This window comes from Callospermophilus lateralis, chromosome 15 (assembly GCF_048772815.1).
Source record: "Callospermophilus lateralis isolate mCalLat2 chromosome 15, mCalLat2.hap1, whole genome shotgun sequence".
Classification (NCBI taxonomy): Eukaryota; Metazoa; Chordata; class Mammalia; order Rodentia; family Sciuridae; genus Callospermophilus; species Callospermophilus lateralis.
Window position 1 is genome coordinate 63,432,506 of NC_135319.1, and position 21,830 is coordinate 63,454,335.

Genomic DNA, 21,830 nt, shown 5'->3' on the forward strand with positions numbered 1-21,830 from the left:
AATAAACATACATAGGTATTAATCCTAGTAACAAGATTAAGGCCACACTGTGCCAGCTGAATAGCTCACACATACAGAATCAAATGCTGGGACAAAGATGAAAGGGTTATTTTGATTTGCAAGGAGTTGAAGAAATCAAATACACAAAAATCTTGGTCTTACTTACATCGTGTATCCACAAGAATGGTCCAATCGTAGCAGCTCCACCTCAACCATTTATTCATCAGAGTGCTTCAACTTATAATGCCGTGTTGCACACTTACCACATACACATGGAACAATTAGGAATATTAAGTCTTGTTTTATCACTTGATATAAGTAGTTCCTATACCAGCAGATTTCTAAAAGCTTAATTAAATATGTAATTTTATTCATGGTCTTTTTTTTTTTTAGTACCAGGAATTGAACCTTGAGGTGCTTAATCACTGATTCACATCCTCATCCTCTTTATTATTTTTATTTTTTAAATTTTTAGGGTCTCACTAAGTTGCTTAGGGTCTTTGCTGACATTGGCCTCAAACTTACAATCCTCCTACCTCAGCCTCCCGAGTTACTGGGGTTACAGGCATGTGCCACCAGGTCTGGCCATATTCATTATCTTAAAAATAAATATTTTTCATTGCTTCTCAGAGAAGATGCATAGGGAACCAATTTTAATGTGAACCTCAACACAGGTAAGATTTATTGCCTGAGATAAAATGGTCCTATGAAGCCTGCAGGACCCTTGGGATTGGTTAATGCACTTAAGATCACATCAGTCAGATGTGATCTTAAAAAAGCATAAATTGCTTCAAGCTACTAAGTGTATCTGTTACCTTTTAGACTAGAGCAGCACAGTCCCTGCCAAGTTCTGTTGTTTCTAGTTAGCTTCTAGATTCTTCTAGTATTCTCTGGTCAAGTGGAAGGGTAACCTTTCAAGTACAGAAAAGTTTGAAGGGCCCAAAGGCAATGGGAACTGAAGGTGTCCCCTACTTCTGGCCTTTGGTAGATGAATGAAAAATGTGACTGTAAGCAAAAATAACAGAAAGGGGAGCAGACCTCAGCGGATCAGCTAGCAGTCTTTATTAGGCAGTGATGAATGGCACATGGCACATTTTCAGGGGAGAAAATGGCAACCAGTTACAAGAGGGGTCTGTTTTTTATAGGTTTTAATGAGATAGCAGAATGTTTTAGTGTGACTTAATCATTAGAGACTTGGGCAGTCAGGAAAATAGTTGTGCAGGTTCAAAGTCTAAATCAGAACAACAGTTGTAAAAGTTTGAAACCCGTTGATACTGGGATGAAAGTCCAGAGCCCAGAGCCCACGGTTTGCCTTCTCTCTCCCTGGGAGTTATTATTCCATATCCTTCAGTGATGAAAAGTGGAGTGGATCATAGGGTCTGCCAATGGGAGGGGTGGTGGTGGTAGGAAATGCCAATCCTTTTTATGCCTAATCCCTTCTTCTCCCCACTACACATACTTCTTCTAATCTTAAAAATAGTGTTATTGAGGAAAAATTGGAAGAATCTGCACATATTTGAGGAAATTTCTCAAGTTTTGACATTTATATATGATACCGGTGATGAGAATCAAGCTGGAGTCCCGTCTCCCTTAGGTGAAGATTGAACACCAGATTTCTCTTGTGGAGGCAAGCACAGAAAGCAAATTTTATTTAAAGGATAGAACAGAGAGAGACTTTTCCAAAGAGAAGGGGCCCCAGAGCTGGGTGTCTGAAGAAGTGGGGGTGTCTGACCCTTTTATAGGTTTTAGATTTCCTTTTTCTCATGTTCTCTCCCCTATCCTGCCTACCAAACTAGTGACCAAAAGGTGGGCCAAACAGAGGGGAAGGCGCCTTCCAGAATGTCATGAGCAGTTCCTACAGACTCGGTCTGAGGCACAGTTAGATTCAATTCGATATATTTTATTGATGCTCATCACACTTCAGACACACATCCTAATTCTAAGTCCTGAGTCTACACCCCAGGGTTCCAGATGCTCACCTGTGATGCTGGAACTCGACCAAGGCCAGAGGCCTCTGGTACAGGGGGGACAACAGCGACGGAGGCCTCGGCCTGTCTGTCCAGGTTTTGTTAGTCCTGTCCGCCCTCAGAAGCACAGGTTTTTAAATTCTAGTTCAGTTGTGCTTGCAGCTGATAACTGGGTGAAGTCTGTGGTGTCCACCCCAAGTCTTACATCACTAAATTAAATTTATCTAAGTTCTGGAGTATATCTAAGTTTTGCAGTTCATATTACATCATGGGCATACTGCTTATGGTCTTTTACTCAACACACACTAATTGATATAATCAACAGTCAATAATCCTATTTCTGGCATTCATATCACAGGGGTATAGGCAGGAAGGGAGCAGTCCAAGGGGCATTCATTCATTAACAACACCTACAACTCCCTGCAACTACAACTCCCTGAAACTCCCTGCAGGGAGCAATCCCTTGGAGGCAGGTATCTTTGACAACAGGTTGGAGGAAAGGGAGTGATCTGAAGGTACTTTATTTCCTCTTGAATGAACCCCCATCTTTCTTTCTTTTTAAATATTTTAGCTGTAAATGGACATAATACTTTATTTTTTTATGTGGTGCTCAGGATTGAACCCAATACTTCACAAGTGTGAGTGAGGCAAGTGTTCTACCACTGAGCTACAACACCAGCCCGAGCTCCCATCTTTCTGATTAAATCATTTATTACCTACCCTGACTGTCCTTTTGCCCCACACCACCTCTTATACACCATTAAATTATCACCACAATCAAAATGAGCATATCCATTATCCTCAAAAGTCTTCCCCTGCCCAGTTGACATCTCCCTCCCTCTCCTTCGGGTCTCCCACCCAGGCAACCACTGGTCTGCTTTGTCACATAGTTTATATTTTATGCAATTTTATAGAAACTGAATCATCTTTACCCAAAGTATGCAGGAATTGAAATGTCACATTGTACTGCATAATATGGTACAAGTGTTGAATTAACTAAATTCCAATGATCTTACTAATGTTAATGTTTGTGTGATAAATTCATATAGATTAGCTGTACCTTTTTATTAAAATATAATATTATACATACCATTTTATAACCTTTTGATATGATGATATTTTGAATTCTTTTGCAAGTCAATAAACATGAAATTATATTACAAAAAATAATAATAATGGAATCATACAGTATGCACTCTTTTTTCCCCCTTGGTCTTGCTTCTTTCACTCAGAAAAAATTATTCTGAGATTTATCATGTTGTAGTGTTTATCAAATAATTGACTCCTTTTTATTGTATAGTAGTATCCCATTGCTTATTTGTTGATGAACATTTAGGTTATTTTCGGTGGGTTTTTTTTTTTTTAGGTTCTTTTTTGTATTTTGAGGTGTTGGGATCAAATTCAAGGCCTCACGCATGCTAGACAAGTGCTCTACCACTGAACTATACCCACAGCCCAATTTTCTTTTTTTAATTATTAAAATAAAGCTTCTAAGAACATTTATGTACATTTATATACAAGTCTTTTTATAGACAAATGCTTTCATTTCTCTTAGAAAATAAAAGGCTGGATATTAAGATGAAAAGCTTCTGAACTTTTTTTTGTTTATTTGCACCAGAAACATATGACACAGTTCTTCCATTTTTTACAAATACGTTGTCAAATTTTTAAATTTTAGCCATGCTAAAAGATTTGTGATGGTTTCTCATTGTGATTTTAGTTTGTATTTACCAATGACTAATGATGTTGAGTACTTTTCCATGTATTTATTTGCCATCTACATATCTTTTTTGGTAAAATATTCAATTGTGTTCTTTGTTTTTAAATTGAGCTACTTATTTTTTATTATTGAATTTTGAGTGTTCTCTGTATATTTTACATGTCATATATCACACACAATTGCAAATATTTTCTCCCAGTATAAAGCTTATATTTTCATTTTCTTGAATAGTTTCTTTTGAAGGAAGATGTTTTTAATTTTGATGGAGCCACTTGCTTCTGTCCTCATATTTTTCAGCTCTACTTTTGCAACTCTCTTCTTAAGTTCACATATATTTAGGTAGGAGTGTATTTCTTCATGAAGAATTGATCCTTTACTGTTATGAAATATTTCTCTTTATTCCTTATATTTCTTCCTGTAAAATCTGCTTTATCGGGCTGGGGATGTAGATCAGTGATACCACACATATTTAGCAGGTATGAGGCCTGGGGTTTAATCCCTAGGACTGAAAAAAAATCTGATTTATCAGCTATAAATATAGTCACTGTGACTTTCTTTTAGTATTCATATGACATATTTTTTTCTTTCTTTTAACCTGTATCTTTCTATTTAAAATGGTAAGCAGCATATAGTTGAGTCTTGCCTTTTTATTCATTCTGAAAATCTCTGACTTTTAATGTATGTCCATGTTACAGTTTAAATCTGAGGGGTCCCCAGAAACTCATGTGTGAGACAATGAAAGAATTTTCAGAGATGAAATGATTAGATTATGAGAGATGTAGCCTAATCAATGTATTAATCTGGTAATCTTATTAACTGGGCAGTAACTATAGGTAGATAGGTTGTGGGTGGAGGAGGTAGGTCAGTGAGGGTGTGCCTTTGGGGCTTATATTTTGACCCTGTGAGTGGAGTGCCCACCCCTTCTCTATCTTCACCCCTCCCCTTCCTGGTTGCCTTGTCCTGAGCCACCTCCCTCTGCCACACCCTTCCAACATGATGTTCTGCATCACCTTAGACCCACAGATATGGAGTTGGATAACCATGGATTGAACCTATGAAATCATGAACCAAAATAATAATAATAATAATCTTTCCTCCTCGAAATTGTTCTTGTCAGATACTTTGGTCACAGCTACAAAAAGCTGACTGAAATGGAAACTGGTACCAAGAAGTAGAGCTGTTGCTGTGACTAACCTAACCATGTGGTTCAGAAGTTTTAGGAGCTGGTTTGTAAGAGGAATAAAAAGTTTTGAGAGTCAAGCTAGAAAGATTTTAGAATGTTTTGAGTGGAATTTAATGGACTATTCTGGTGGGATCTCAGAAGACCAAAATGCCAATAGGACTATGAACAGTAAAGAGTAGGTTCATGAGGTTCAAGAGGGAAGGAGGACTATACTGGAAATTGGACTAGAGGCCATCCAGCAAAGAAGTTGTCTACATTTTGCCCATGTCCTGAGGTTCTGTGAGGCTGATGCACTAATCTGGTGGAATAAACTTTAAGGCAGCACAGGTTTCAGATGGTGACATAAATATTACTGATGGCTTTCAGTCAAGTTAACTGTGACAGTCAAGAGCAGAAAGCAGAGCAAAAAGATTTGAAAAACTTGCAGTTTGGCCAGTAAAAAAAGTGCAAGTGCAAGTAAAACTGGGGCTAAGGAAGGTGTGGTTGTTACAGAAATTACAGCCCCTAAAGAGACATTGCTAAGTACTTTATCCAGAAATAATAGGAAAGATGGCTTAAGGGCATTTCAGAAATTGACAAAACCACACCCATCTGAGGCTCAAGGGTGTGAAGGTAAAAATTCCTTTGAGAAGAGACCACTGGGGTACCCAACTTAGACAGGGGGACCTAGAAAGTTGTTTCACTGTGGTCAGCCACAGGCACTCGGGGACTGCTACAGCCAGGGTTCTAGAAAGCTTGACTACTTCTCAGTACAGTAGTAGACCTTTGCAATCAACCACTTGGTACTGGATCTTCAGGATTGCAGGATGCTGGTTTTAGGGAGTCATGAAGATGTCCAGCAAGCTTTCAAAGGGAGACCTGGAAGTCCAAGCAAAGTGTGGCAGGGTCAGAGTCCCTTTGGGCTTCCCCAGAGAGGGCAATGCATGAGAAAGAAGCCAGAGCTTCATTGGAGTCTTCCAAGATGCCAATAATATGAAATGTATACTGAGGAAAGCTGCAGGAATCTTGCAGTGACCATGTGAGAGGCCATATGAGCTGCAACCAGCAAAGCTACAGGGGCAAAACTACACAAGCCCTGTGGAGAAAACATCACAGTGCCATGTGCCCCAGATGCTGGACATAGAGCTATGGAACTTTTTTGCCTAGCTGGATTTTGTTCTTACTTTGGTCCTATGATTAATTTTTGTGTCCCCATTTCTTCCTCATAAAATGCAAATGTTTATGTCATTATATATTGGATATATGTGACTTACTTTTGAGCTTTATAAGTATTTTTTTTTAATTTATGAGTTTGCCTTGAGTCTCAGATGAGAGTTTGAACTGGGACTTTTGGGTAATGCTGGAACCATTAAGACTATAGGAACTCTTGGAAATGGACTAAATGTATTTTGTGAAATGGGCATGAGTTTGGGGGTCAGAGGCAGAATGTTAGGGTTTAGATATGAGACGTCCCCCAAAATCTCATATGTGAGACAATGCAAGTATTTTCAGAGGTGAAATAATTACATAATGATAGGTATAACCTAATCAGTGGATTAATCCACTGTTACGGATTAACTGGATTGTAACTATAGGCAGGTAAGGTATGCTTGAAGGAAATAAGTCACTGGGGATGTGCCTTTGAAATTTATATTTTATCCCTGTTGAACAGAGAGCGTGTTCTCTCTCTCTCTCTCTCTCTCTCTCTCTCTCTCTCTCTCTCTCCCTCCCTCCCTCCCTCCCTCCCTCCCTCCCTCTCTCTCTCTCCCTCCCTCTCTCCTCCCCGCTTCTGGACTGCTATGTCCTGAACCTGTTTCCTCCTCTAGCCCTTCTACCATGATGTTCAGCCTTACCTCAGGCTCAGAGCTATGGAATTGGCTGACTATGGACTGAACCTCTGAAACCATAAGCCAAAATAAACTTCTCCTCCTCTAAATTATTCTTGTCAGATATTTTCGTCGCAGAATGAAAAGATGACTAAAACAGTCCATTTACACTTGTATAATTATTGATTTGTGTTCCATTTTCCTATTGTTTTTCTGCTTATTCCACCTATTTTTCTTTTGCCTTCTTCTGGATTGATACAGTACTTTTATAATTTCATTTTATTTCTACCACTGGCTTATTGGCTATGTTTCTTTGTTAAGTATTGTTGTAGGGTTTACAATATATTTTTTAACTTACCACATGTTACCTTTATAAAACATAGTACCACTCCACATATATTGGAAGAATGGGCTATTGTGAAATTTCCTATTCTTTGTGCTAATATTGTCATATATTTTACTTATAAATATCATAAACTACATAACAGTCATGTTTTTTGCTTTAAATAGTCAATTATCTTTTGAATAAATTAAAAAGCAAGAAAAATATATTTCTTTTTAGCTTTTGGTTTCTTTTAAAAAGAGAATAAAAATTATTTTAATGACCTATGGATTTTTGAAACTGCTCATCACATGACATTAAGTATTAGAAACTTTATTTTAGTAAATTTAATTTTAATTTATTTTAATAGGATAACTGTCTCAAGAGCTGTACTTGTCACTCATATTTAAGAAAAAACTGGCTTGGTTCCATTGTCTTACCTTTCTCTGCTCTTCTGCAACAATCTGAGGTAAGAAAATGGTTCTTTGCTAATTATTGGTTAATGAAAATGCTTTCTGTTGTTTTTAAAAATTAGATTCTGTGATCTACTGGTTGGAAAGTTAGTTGAAATGATCATGTAGGAGAGTACTTGGAGATTCAGAGTGTTTGAGGGTTTTGACTGTCTTCAGAACAGGATATGCCCACAAATTTATTTCTTATATCTTTAGAGCATTTACTGAGAAAGAATAACTAGCCTTAGGTCTTAAAGCAACATTAATATTTGCATATGTGAATTTTGTGAGACCAGGTTTATGAAACATTCTGATTAATGGTGTTGCTTATAATCATTGAATCCCAAGAATTTCATTTTGTGGGCACTGTTTTTAAATAATGATGAGACTGATGACTAGAACTGGTCTCTGTGGGACCCTTAGAGAGCTCTGCTCTTGGGTTACCTGGCAGGAGAATGCCAAGAAAGCATAAATCCACTGGCCTAGACTCCATTCTGAGCTCTGTCGCCCTTAGTGAGGGCTCCTAGGCCAGGCACTTGACATCTCCAAGGTTGTGCTAGACTCTGAAGATCTGAAGATTTAGAATTGGGTTTTCTACCTCAACGAGTTCACTATCTACAGAATAAAACCAAGATGTTGGTAATATGCGTTATGCTATCATGCTTTATTAGAGGCATGAGAGGTGTAGTATGAAAACATATGTAGGAGTGCTTTACTCTTTCTGGGCTCTAGTCAGGGCTTGGAGAGGTTGGTGTTGGCTAAGAGAAGAATGAGAGGTCAAGGAAGCCTTCACTGGAGATGACTTTTGAATCAAATTCTTGAAGATGAATTTCTCAAACAAATGAAGGCATTTGAGTGAGAAGGAATCAGGTGTGCATTAGCTAGGACTGCACTCTGCCATATGTGACAGAAAACTTAACAGTAGTTATGGGGTCTACTGCACTGCCAGCACAGCAGGTCCAGGATATCATCAAGAATCTAAGCAACTTGTTTTTCTTTCCCACTATTATTATTATATATCTTTTATTCTCTTAATTGCAAAATGTTCACTGCAACTCTAGCCTCATATCTATGTTGCAGCAGGAGACAGGGAGAAGCAAAATCTGGCAGTGCCTAACTAGGAAAACAGAAGGTTCCTCAGAAAACCCCAGTAGACTTCTGCTTGCTTCTTACTTATGTGACATGGCCTCTACCTGGCTGTCACATTACCAACTAAAACTGTTGATAAGAAAGGAAGAGAGAATGGATACTAGGTGGGAGAGCAGAAGTGCCTGCATAACGTGTAGTCACATGATGTCTGAGGGAGCATGCTGCAAATAAAGAGTGACAGGGATCTATGTTGTTGGAGGTACAGACTTCCTACACTCGTCAATCCCTGCAGCTACTCTCTGAAGCTAGACAGGAGGTAGGCAAGAATGTGGCTTCAGAGATGGACAAACCTGGGTTGTCATCCTGACTCTACAACTCATTGGTTCTGTGGTCTTCCACCAATTACTTCAACAATCTGAGCCTCAGTTTCCTTAGGTATAAAGTGAACATCAGGACAGTATCTATTCCACTGGGTGATATCTCTCACACTCTCATGTGTGCATACACATACACACACACACACAACACACACACACACACACACACACACACACACACACACCTATTCCCTTGTCATGTGGACTTCAGGTTATCTTTCCTGCTATAACATTTTTTCTTCCCTCTGGGTCCAGTCAAAATATAACATAATTGGGACTGGGATTATGGCTCAGAGGTAGAGCACTTGCCTAGCATGCGTGAGGCACTGGGTTCAATCCTCAGCACCACATAAATATAAAATAAAGACATTGTGTCCACCTATAACTAAAAAATAAATATTAAAAAATATTTGGCATCTTGTTAAAAAAATATATATATATAACATAATTGTTAAGCATCTTCTGTGAGCCTAAAATATATTTTCCAAGCACTTTTATCACTATGGTATAGTAATTTTCTTCCTTGATTCATCTCTTTCTCACTCCTTCCAAAGTACATATTAGGCAGGACCCAAGGTGTCAAAAGTATCTGTAGATCATCCCAGAGAACCTGGTCATGCTCATTCAATTACCTGTGTAAGCCTGTTCCCTCTTGCAGAGGAGATGGGGCTGGCCTATAATATATTTAACTATAATATAATTGATGTTGATTTTTATCATGCATAATTATTATGTCAATATGTTCTTTCAGATTAGTGGAACATTTCAAGTAAATATTCCACCAGTTTTACTTGGGTACACTTGGAGTAAGACTTATGTATTGCCTAAAGAAGATTATTACAATGGGCAGAATTTTAAAGAATGTACCTTCTTAAATATTTTTGCTACTATTGAACCTCAAATATCATACATTGCCTTTAATCCAAAACTAGATAAGGTAGGTCTTACACTGAATTTCTTTTAAATATATTATCAAAGAAGGATAAATTATTTCAAAAATCAATAATAATTTCAGAGCTGACAAAAATAAACATTGGCTTTTGTTATTTTCCTTTGGGAATAATATAGTACAATGCTGAAATACTTTCAATTTTATTCTAGTTTTCAGACCAAACAGATGTTTTGCAGAGAGCACAGGTTTTTAAAAAAAATTGTAAACTAGTGTTTCCCAATAGAAGAATCATAACTACTGTTTTTAATGATGAAGGGATACAGATATTAGTAACAAGATATATCAAGGCATTAAATCCACCTCGACAACTCCTGGATACATTTCTTCATGATTCTAATGCAACACTTGTAAGTAACAATTATTTTAAAACAATTTTGCTGTGATAAAAGAGTATCTATGAAGAATCACATATGCCTTTTGTTTATTTGGGTTCAATCTAGTCAATTGTCCTTCTTCTGAATAGTTATAGTATAAGTGAGTTATATAGTATATGTGAGTTATAAAGTTCCCTTTAAGTTAAAATCGAAAGTCTTGATTCATGTTGCTTTTGCTATTATCTGCTTTTCTGTTTCTTCCTGCCTAGGTGTCCAGGAGATAATAGAGTTCTCAGATTTATGTCAAAGGCATATCTTTTATGTTTAAATAAACAAATCTTTTTAAAAAAATTTTTTCGGTTGTAGTTGGACACGATACCTTTATTTTTATTTTTATGTGGTGCTGAGGATCGAACCAAGCACCCCTCATGTGTTAGGCAAGTGCTCTACCACTGAGCCACAACCCCAGTCCCTAAATAAATAAATCTTAACTTCTTTGCTTGTCAAGGACTGTGAACCATATGTATTAATTGCATGGAGCCACCAGTGTAAAAGGTCATAATAGTGCATAAATGGCAGCTACTGTACATTAATGAAAATGATAATGAGCTTTCTGTGTTAACTTATTATTATTTGCTTAATACAAAGGAATATAACCCTTTCTCCCTTCTTCCCTTACTCTGCATCCTTGTCTCCAGCACCCTATGGGGGAAAATCGACAGTAGAAATTTTGCTATTTGAGAAAGCAGACTGTACCACTATCTCTTGTGGCAGCAGCTTATAACAAGTTTACATTGAAAAAAATAAATTCAGGCTTTCAACCTAAAAGCAAACATTTTAAAAAGTTTAACATTTGTACTTTCTACCACATGTTTAATGTTGATGCATATAGTATAGCTTATAACAAGCTTACATTGAGAAAAGCAATTCAGTCTTTGAACCTAAAAGCAAATCAAACATTTGCTATTTTGCAACATCTTTTTAAATTTTTAACATTTATACTTTATGGTGAATATTTAATTTGATGCATATTGTTATGTTTAATTTTTAATAATTTATTATAATAAAATTTAATTACTAATTGCCGCAGTCTGGCTGGGCAAATAACCGGGAGGTGACAAGCAACTTGAAGGTTGAAACGGGAACTGCTTTATTACGGAACAACAGAGGTATATATAACCAACTGATTACACACAGCTTATCTCAATTAGCATTATCTAGATACAGTAGTCAGCCAATAAGGAATCCTCATCATCTTTTTTTTTTAAGATTTTCCAATCAGTTTATTTAGATTGAAAGAACTCAGAAGCTCTGGTGACCTTCAGATAACATCAGAGTGTGTGGCAAAGAAATGGGCCATTGCAATATTAGTGATTGCTCTATGCGCACCCCTCTGTGGCTAACAATGCACTTCTTTACATTTCCTTCGTCAGCTTTGCATTTATGGTTTTTAGCTAACATGGTCCTTAGGATGATAGTCCTAATAGGATCCAGGATCCTCCCTCTTCTCCTGTTGGTCTCTGCCTCTTCAGGCTCTTCATTTGTTGTGCTGGGGTTTTAAGCTCCTTCTGAGCAAGCTCTGATGCCTTCTCTGTGCAGGTGTCAACAGTGGTGGTGCTCCCAGGGGCAAATGATGGAGTTCTCTCAGGGTTCCATGGGGCTGTCACTGCACAGTGCCCTGACTGCACCGCCTCCCCTCCCAGTTGCCTTTTGCTGGGATCTCCTCTCCCTGGGGACAGGTCAGTGGGAATCCTCATCATCTTAATGGCTCGGTGGTTTTGCCTCACAAACCACTCCTCCTGGCAAACTGCCAGGTGCCATCTTGACTTGGTTGCAGTCCTCAACAACTAATGTGCACTCTGGAGTCAGGCCATCTGTGCTTCATCCCCACAGGATCCACATTATGTATTAGCTGTGTGATTCCTAATAGAATATCTTATCAGTTTTAAGTTTGGTTCTTCTTCCTTAAAACTAGAATAATAATAGTGTCTGTAGGCTTGTAGAATATACTATATGAGATGTGTACTAAATGAGATAAAGTTTGCAAAGCACTGTGCTAGTGATGGAGTTCACACTCAGTAAATATTAATGTGATTCTAGGACCTCATTGCTCGATTTGTGTCTTTGATTCCTTTTATGCCTGACACACTGGATGAAAATGCTGATTGTGATATATGGATAACATCAGAGGTAACAGATTACATTTTGTAATTAAAATATATTTCTTACTTTTCTTTTTTAAAATATTATGTATTTAGTACTTGTGAAATTTAAAAGTATTTGATAAATTTATGTATCAATTTCAGCTCTGTAGCAACCTACGGAAATAATTCATCAAAGTCAGAAATCTTTTCAACATTCAAGTGGTAGCCCATGAATATTTTGATTCAATGAAAATTTCAGGAGTGCAATATTATGACATTCTTGAGAGAGCAGTATAGCTTGTCACTATGGATGTGGTCAGGCTGAAGTCTATAGCCAACATCACCACCTTTCCCAAAGCTTTCCCCACTCCCCTGATCTGAATGAAAAGCTCATCTAGTACTGCTCTTCCTTAGCAATTGGATTAAAATTCTTTTTAGACTGATTGCCAAACAAATATAGTCCTGGGCAATATTGGGAACATACTCATATTAAAAAGCTACTCATCTGTGTAAAATTCAAATTTAACTGGACATCCTGTGTTTTTTTCCTAAATCTGGCAACCCTAATTTTAGTGGTTCTTCCATAATACCTTAGATTATATTTAATTACTCCTGGATTCATCCTATATCCCACACCCTGTATTCATATATTCTAATTGTAACCTCCCTGAATATAGAAGGAAACCTAGTTCTTATTTATTCTTCTGCTTATCACTTGGATGCTGCTTTCAGTTTAGCAGTACTTAATCTGGCACTTAATCTAGAATAATTTAGGGGCTGAGTTTGAGCTAAAATGGGTTTAGGGTGCACAGAGCTAACTTAATAGGTCAGCTTCTCTGCCTTCTGCTAAGGGAGACCAAGGGAGACATATGCACATGATTAGGTATCAAGCTCCAGTAATTCAAACCTGGTGGAATTTAGAAAGGTGTTATTCAGTCTGTACTCTTCTGAGACTCTTTAATCTGAATGTGTTCAAGGATATTATAATCCTATAGAACACTGAAAGAGACTAAGCTAAAAGTAACTATTCCAGCAAATACTAGTATGAGTCTCCTAACCTAAATGATGCACATAAACAGGAAGTTGCTACACAGGCTTGGGATTCCTCCTGATTAATGTTTTCCCACTGATGAACTCACCAGCCACAAGATGCTCCAGAACATGTGATTAAATTTTTCAAGATAAAAATTATTGATTCCCACCTAATATATAGTTTTAGGAGTCAAATGAACCTGGATTCAAATCATAATTTAATGACTTGAAAGTTGCATTATCCAGGAAAAAGTATGCAACTTCATCGGACCTTAGTTTCCTCATCTATATCATAAAGAAGTTTTGAAAGGACTAAATGCAAAACATCTGGAACTCAGAAAGAAAATATTTACATTCGCTTATTCTCTCCCTCTTCTTGCCATGAAATTCAGTCAGGGGGACTTCCTCAAAGTCTCTCCATCTCCTTTTAGCTCTTGTGTTCACATTATTCTTTCAGAAGGGCCTTCTTACCATCTTCCTTCCATCCCACATGATCACATTCAGCCTGTGCATACTAACATGGCCATGTCAGTTGTTAAAACATCAAAACGCCTCCATACCCATTGGTAAATTGCTGATACCAAGAGTTCCCTGGCTCCCTCCCATCCCCCCCACACATCTCGTTGGCATTCTGGGGACTGAAATTAACAAGATCACATGACTCAGCTAAAGCGAAGCTCCTTTAGCCTGCAGTGTAGCTCAGTGAAAGAGTGCTTGCCTATCAGGTATGAGGCGCTGGGTTTGATCCCCAGCACTGAAACATATGCACACACAAACACACACACACTTTTTTTCACATATATATGGAGTATTTTGCATTTAAACATTTGGGCACACATATTTGGTAGATCTTTGTAATTCTTTTCAACAGAAACTAGAAACAGAGTTTTATAGAAATTTTCCTTTTATTAAAAAAAATTCAAGGGACAAAGCAAAATATACCTGTAGACAAAATCTAGGTTATAAACCACTAGTCTGCCATCTCTGCTGGTACTTCACCTTACTAGGTATCCTGTATTTGATCTTACACCGTGCTCAGCTGCTCAGCTCTTTGAATCATTCTTTCAACTCAGATTTCCTCCTCCCTTTAAGTTGACTATTATATTGATACAGGACAGAATGTAGTTCCATTGTCCAAAGGGTTACCCAACCCCCAAACGCTATGCCATTCCCTACCTGATAAGGTTCCTCACAACACTGATTTATATGTCCCTGCTTGTCTGGATCAGCTTAATATTTGTCCTGAGAAAAACATCCTATTTTGGATGCAATTTAGGCACTCTACAATATCTACACTGTGTCCCCACACTGTGGGATGACCCCAGTGTTCTAAGTGAATGTTTTCTTCTAATGCCTAACAAAACCAGAACTTTCTGCTTTGCTGTCATCTTAGCAACATGGTTAAAAATATAATTATGTCTAGAACTGGAGGGTGCAGAAGGCCCTACCTACATTTGTTGGATTGCATGTATTACTCAACCTCCCCATCCTTCTTTCCTTCCTTCCTTTCTCTTTTCTTCTTCTTCCTTTGTTGCTGCTGTTCTTGTTGCCTTTTTTGTTTTTGCCTTAGCGCTGCATCAGTTTGGCCCTTGGAAATAAGGAAGAGCATGCCATCCTTCTCTGTAATTTCTTTCTGTATTTTGGAAAGAAGGCACTGGTCCTCCTGGGAACCTCATTATTAGAAGTAAGTGCTGAAATAGTGAGAGCAAAATTAAGTCAGATTTCAGCTGCAAGTTTAAAATATTTCAGCCCCAAGTTTTCATCTTTTTGCAAGCTAATTAGGGAATTTCATGGGCAAATAATTAAATTAAGAGGATACTGTTGGTTCATAAAAATAGTGCTACTTCTTGAGTTTTCTAGGAATATTAAATTACCTAGTACATATAAGGCACTGAGAATAGCACCTGTTATGGCAAATACACAATAAATTGTGGTGATGGTGGGATTATGTAGTATTAGTTTTAGTGAAGTTGTGGTGGCTGTTGTCAATCCATCATTACCAACATCATTATTCTGTGTTCTAATATTATATTTTAAGATGTTTAACAAATAATTTCCATAATGACCCATTTTTCAGGATTTTATCTATAAGAACAGGCTAGAAATTCATTGCCTATCTGAAATTTTTACAGCTTAATGTATTTACTTCTCCTGAATTCATACCTCCAGGAAGCTGTCTTTTTGGACCAACCCTACCATGAATGTCTTTCTAAGTGTAAACTTTTCACTCTGGACTTTTGGGGGGGGGGGTTATGGTCATTTACTTCATTATATTCTCTTGACATAGCTTATTATTTCTGTATCAAGTGTTAAGGAACAGCCAGCCTGGGGTTGATTTCCCATATTATCCCCTGCTGTAGTTTTAAGGGCCACTGGGTGGCAGTAAACAGCCAACAGTATTTCAACAAATCTTTGCATTTGTACCTGGGAACCAATGAGATGGGAGGCAGCCCTGGGTTTCAGCTAGCTGTGTGGTGAAGGGGCAGCCTCCTCTTTACTAGACAGAAGCTGAACACAGTGTTGAAGAACGAGGGCTTTGGAGTTAACATAATGTTAAGTTAATTTTGTCCCTGAGTTTGGGGCACAACAATCAGACAGGGGTTTAAAACCCTGTAGTGCCACTTACTATTTGTATAATGTCAGTTGTTTTGCTTCTCTGAGCCTCAGTTATCTACTAACAGACCTGGAATAATTCCACTTTCCTTTACCCCCAACAAGTCCCTTGACCTCTGATTCTTCATTTGGAAGGCGGGCATAATAAACATCCCTACCTCACAGAATTGGGAGTGACTTAAAGTGAGAAAGTCAGTGTAATTCTTACCATAGTGCTCAATACATATAAATGCATAAAATATTTTAAATGCTATTATTACTATTTTTTATTACCTGACATATTTATTCTTTTGCTAAGAAAGTATTACACCACAGAATAACAATATGACTTGTTTTTATTCCTCAGTCCGGTTTCCTTTATACTTTCGCTTTAGCCTCTGATTCCAAATCTTGTTCTCAAATTTAATTTAGTGACTTTTTTACTTCTTTAATGGTTCTGTCTCAAAGCAGTTTCTATTCCATAACTTAGCCTGGTGTTCACCCTCAGTCTTAAATATACTCTAACCCCAGTGGGGCTGGTTAATAGAGCACCCTGTGTGAATTAAACAAAAGGGCCCCTGCCTCAAAACTTTAATGCCATCTGTTGGAAATCCATGGTAATACACTGACTCCGCTAGAGTAACATTTTATTGCAGTCAGGGTGCACCTGCAGGACCAGGCATGGCGGCACTAGCACATAAGTTTTTTAATTTGAATTTTCATGCTAACCTGGCCTACGTATTTATGGAGCTTTGAGGGGTTTGTTTTTTCCTTTTCAAAAAAATGTAAAAGCCCTTTAAAAAGTTCTTTTAAAAACTGGAATTATAGGGGCTGGGGATGTGGCTCAAGCGGTAGCGCGCTCGCCTGGCATGCGTGCGGCCTGGGTTCGATCCTCAGCACCACACACAGACAAAGATGTTGTGTCCGCCAAATACTAAAAAGTAAATATTAAAAAAAAAAATTCTCTCTCTCTCCCTCTCTCTCATTCTTTCTCACTCTTTCTTTTAAAAAAAAACTGGAATTATTAAATTACAATTCCCACATACAGAAATTAGTTAAATCCATCAAAAAGGACTTAAAGGGATGGGGATGTAGCTGAGTTGTAGAGTACTTGCCTAGCATGTGTAAATCCCTGGATTGGATTGGATTCCAAAAACTACAAAAAAAAAAAAAAAAGATTTTTAATCTTTTTTCTTATACAGGGACATGTGGCTTATGTATTAACTCAAGAAATTGATGAATATTTGCTTTGGAATCCATCAACTGGGCAATGCCACAAGAAGTTTGATCCATTTTGTCCCTTACAAAGTGTAGACTGCTTATTCAATGATAGAAATGCAAGTATCCAGGGTAGATCTTATTTTGAATTATGTTCTCAAGAATCATCCTGGTGGGCTGGGGTTGTGGCTTAGTGACAGAGCACTTGCCTAGCATGTGTGAGGCCCTGGGTTCAATTCTCAGCACCACATATAAATAAATAAAATAAAGGTCCATTTATTTAGTTTATTTTCGACAACTAAAAAATATCTAGGAAAAAAAAAAAAACAGAATCATCCCGGCAATATGATAGGGTTTTTTTGTGTGTATCTTTTTTCGGAACTGGTGGTTGAACCCAGGACTTTGTGAACGCAAGGCAGATACTTTGCCACTGAGCTACATCCCAGCCCATGGCAACATGTTAGCTGGAGAAGTCTGAAGATGTGTTCAATCAGAATCCCTGGGGTACAGGGGTTGGACAATCTCTTATCCTTAAAGCTCCCCTAGATGATTCTGTAGAGCCTTTGAGGTGGAGAACCAATGATCACAAAGCCCTGGGGTCTGCTTCTGCCTCAGACCCTGTTTGGCTTCTGCCACTTCATTGAAGTAGTAAGATCATAAATTTCACCCATCCTAATCACTATGGGCCTTGTATTCCCATGGGCTCAAACTGACCTTATGTTAATCTTTTAATAGGTCTGGTTTAATATTCAACAAAATAACACACCAATGGCTGTGCATTTTGACTATTCAAAGGAAAATTTCTGGAAACAGTTGTTTCCAAAAAGTTTCCAGGGGATGAAAACACAAAGCATTCAGGTAAGTCATGTTTTCTAGGTGTGTCTGTATGAAAGTCACCATTTCTTCTAGTGACAGATCTTGTTATATTTTATAATTGATTGCTTATTGAGTTATTTGGCATTGCTCATCAAAAGTTAGTTTTCTTTGCCATCCACAAACACATCTGGGTTTGAATTACTTTGACTCCTTCCTCTATCTTCAGCAAAAAAAAGAAATTGAGAAAAAATATCTCAAATATAAATTTAGACTTTATAATTTTAAAAAATTTCATCATAAACATAGCATATAATGTTCAAGATAGGTGAATAAGTTCTAACATTGACTTAGCCTTGCTACTCCACATTCGTGGTGATCATCAAGTGTAAAATCAACAAACACGAAAATGCTTATTTGGTCTTACAGTGGTTATCTCATGGAATGGAAACAGGACGGAAACACTAGCAGTAAGGCTGAAGCAGGGATGGCAACAAGGATCTGAAAATGTCTCAGGAAAATCATGGAGCCAGATTAAGCATCACATTTTGAAGTCAAGAATTATGATGTGGCTCCCGTACTGCCCTGCTTTTGGAAGAAGATGGGGAAAACCCCTGAGAATGTGCTGCCTGGGGCTCAGGAGGCAGGAGGCCAAAAGCTGACCCAATCCCTAGATGTCTTGGCCAGTGAATCTGTCAAGTGCTCTGTCTCACTTTGGGAAGGCATTCCAAATATCATGCCCACGGATATTTCTAGATGAGGGCCATGGTATGGCAGGACACAGGCATTTGCAAAGTCCACAAACTAGGAGCTGAGAGAGAGAAAAAATAGGAAATAGACAAAAACAAAATAGACAAAAGACAGCTTACCTTCACTCATAATCAGGAAATTCAAAACAATAAAACAGTATTCGCATGCATAAAATTGACCAAAACAAAACAAAACAAACAAACAAACCCGTGATCACACCAACTATCAAAGATGCAGAGAAATGATAGAAGTGTAAATTGTTGTAATCTCGTTGGAAAGCAATATCGTATCTGGTAAGGTTGAAGATACTCAATCTGTGATCCACTAATTCAAATCTGTGCATAGATACCCTAGAGGAACACGCCCAGAGAGAGAAGTACAACAATGTTTATATGAAAGGATTGCTTAAATAGCAAAACATCGGAAAAAATTAAGCAATTAGAAAATTAGTACATGAGTTGTGAAGTATCCATACAATGAACTCTTCCATACAGCAGTGAAAAAAGATATGAATAAATTCAACATAGTTCTCAATTTGAACATGTGTTCCATCAGAATTTCTGAGGGTGAGACCTATACATCAAGATTTTTTAAAGCCCCTCAGGTGATTCTAGTGTGCAGCCAATATTGTGAACCACTAGCCAGGCCTATTGACATGTATGAATATTTTTTTTAATGTTAAACACTGGTGCACAGTGCACCCAGCAATTTGGGAAGCTAAAACAAGAGGATCCTCAACTTAGTGAGACCCTGTCTCTAAATAAAAAAAGAAGTACTTGGGATGTATCTCAGTGGGAAAGCGCCCTTGAGTTCAATCTCTAGTACCAAAAAAAAAAAACAAAAAGGTAATGTTAAGCAAAATAAAAAAATATGTGAAATGATACATATTATACAAAACCATTTATATGAAGTTTTAAAAACGCATGTGCAAATGCACGTGTGTGTATGTGTGTGTTTGTGTGTGTGTGTGTGTGCGCGCGCGCGTGTGTGAAGAAAGACAGCGATGTATAAAAGCATTTGTGGGACTGATAAATACTAAATTCAGGTTTGTAGTTACCTTTGGGGGGAGAAATAAATGAATGAGATCAGGGAGCAGTAGTACTTCAAGTACTAGATTTTTTAAAAATCTAGAACAAATATGGAAGAATGAATGCAAAGATTAGACATAGCTGAGTGGATGTCCATTACATCATCCTCTTTGCTTGTAAATTCAAGACATTCCAAAATATCAAAAAGAACAGTGGTGGTGGGCTGGGGTTGTGGCTCAGCCGTAGAGCACTCGCCTAGCATGTGCAAGGCCCTGGGTTTGATCCTCAGCACCACATAAAGATAAATAAAGGTATTGTGTCCACCTACAACTGAAAAAAAAGAACAATGGAGGGGGGACAGGACATGACACGACAGTACATGATACCTCAAAGAGTAGCAGAGTTTATAAAGGCAAGAGCTTCTCTCATGTTCAACGTTTTTCTCCCATCCTTAAAGAAAAACTGCTGTTCGTTGTTTCTTGTGCTTCCTTCTAAACATTCTCCATGCAGATCAAGCATATATACATATTTTTATGTTTCCTGTTTGAAACATTGTCTTGAAAAAAGGGGAAACATGCTTCCGTCTCTCTCCTGAACAAGCCACATTTAGAGCCTTTACAGCTCATGCCTTGCTTTCCCATCCCACAACTGTGGCTGGAGCCTCACTGCCTCCTAGGAGGACAGTGATCTATTTAGAGATGAGGTTTTTGTTTGTTCAATACACAATTATCCTCTTATTCATTCAGGTGATATTAATTGATTTCCTGCTGTGAGTCAGTGCTTTGCTAGGTGTGGGTACCCCTTCATATAAATGGTTTTGTATAAAAATGGAAAAAATACATCTTAGAGGTCTTGGAAGAGGAAATAGAAGGAAACAGACAAAGAAGTGGTGATTGATCAGTGCTATTTAAAAAATAAAAAATAAATGAGTAAGCTTTGCGGGTATGCAGGAGGTCCTGAGGAAGTGGAGTTCCAGAGCTCCAGGGAAAAGCTGTGACAAGCTAAGTAAGGAAGAATTGGCAGGAGCTTGCCTACATGAACGTTAGAGATCAGAATGGTCCAGCGGAGAGGGCAGCAGCAGGCGGGAAGACCGGCGGTGGTGAGATGTCTGTCAAGGAACTGACTACCCTACGTGGCCACGGCCAGGGCTGAGCAGAGACCTGGTAAGGATTCGGGTCTTTATCTCCAGGGCAGTCAAAGCCAACACCAAGGGCTGCCATAATCAAACTACTTTTTAAAAAGCCTTCTGACTCAGTAGAAACTAAATCTCTCTACCAAGTTGAATGTACAAATAGAAAACCTAAAGTAGTGTTGGATTTATGTCTCCATTGATTTCTTTTCTCTGGGTTAATGGTCCTTGTTCTTGCACCTTGCCACATTCACCCCCAGAACAAACCACAACTAAAGTGAACATCGTCTGTTACATACAACCGAGAACACAAATTTGAGCATCCATGATGAGCATGTGGGTATTCAGAGATGGGGTTGACAAGGAAACCCTCTTGAAGTATTGAGGGACATGAGTTCCTGGAAAGAAAGTGGCCTTTGCCAGAAAAAAACCAACAGACATCCTGTAAACTTACCAAGACAACATTCCCAGCCTCGGGTTGGGACCTGGAGGGGCCAAGCTCATCCACAGCAGTTGCCTGGTGAAAGATGGGAGGTAGACAATGGCGGTGCGAACAATCAGGGAATGCAGTCCACTGGTGTGTGTGGAACGGCTGCTGTCCCTGCAAAGACAATGGAGTTCATCCTTGCTTTTCTCAGTGTCTCTTCTCTCTTGCCATGTCTCTTGAGGAGACTCCCTGGGCCTGAGACTGTTATTTAATGGCTCATCAACCATGCAGGGCATCTAAACCACCTGGGGGGCTCATTAAAACACTAGGCCTCACTCCAGAGTTTCTGATGTGGAGAGGGCCAAGAGTGTATTTCAAACAAGTTCCCAACTCTAGGATTGCTGGTCTGGGCCATGCTTGGGGAACCTCTAGGCCTATCCCTTTTGCCCACTTTTGTAGAACCCTCATTCCACTCGTGAGGGGAACGTCTTTCCCTGTTCCTACAGCTGCCTAAGC

General features: G+C 38.4%; 1 protein-coding gene across 1 annotated transcript in view; it reads left to right on the plus strand.

The window, feature by feature from the left end:
* The window catches only part of Cc2d2b (coiled-coil and C2 domain containing 2B), a 108,140-nt gene that overhangs the window by 81,605 nt on the left and 4,705 nt on the right, over positions 1 to 21,830 (plus strand). The window contains 7 exon segments of the mRNA XM_076834343.1: positions 7,368 to 7,466; positions 9,667 to 9,852; positions 10,017 to 10,214; positions 12,282 to 12,371; positions 14,928 to 15,041; positions 17,152 to 17,286; positions 17,903 to 18,025. Coding sequence (XP_076690458.1) covers positions 7,368 to 7,466; positions 9,667 to 9,852; positions 10,017 to 10,214; positions 12,282 to 12,371; positions 14,928 to 15,041; positions 17,152 to 17,286; positions 17,903 to 18,025 — 945 coding nt within the window.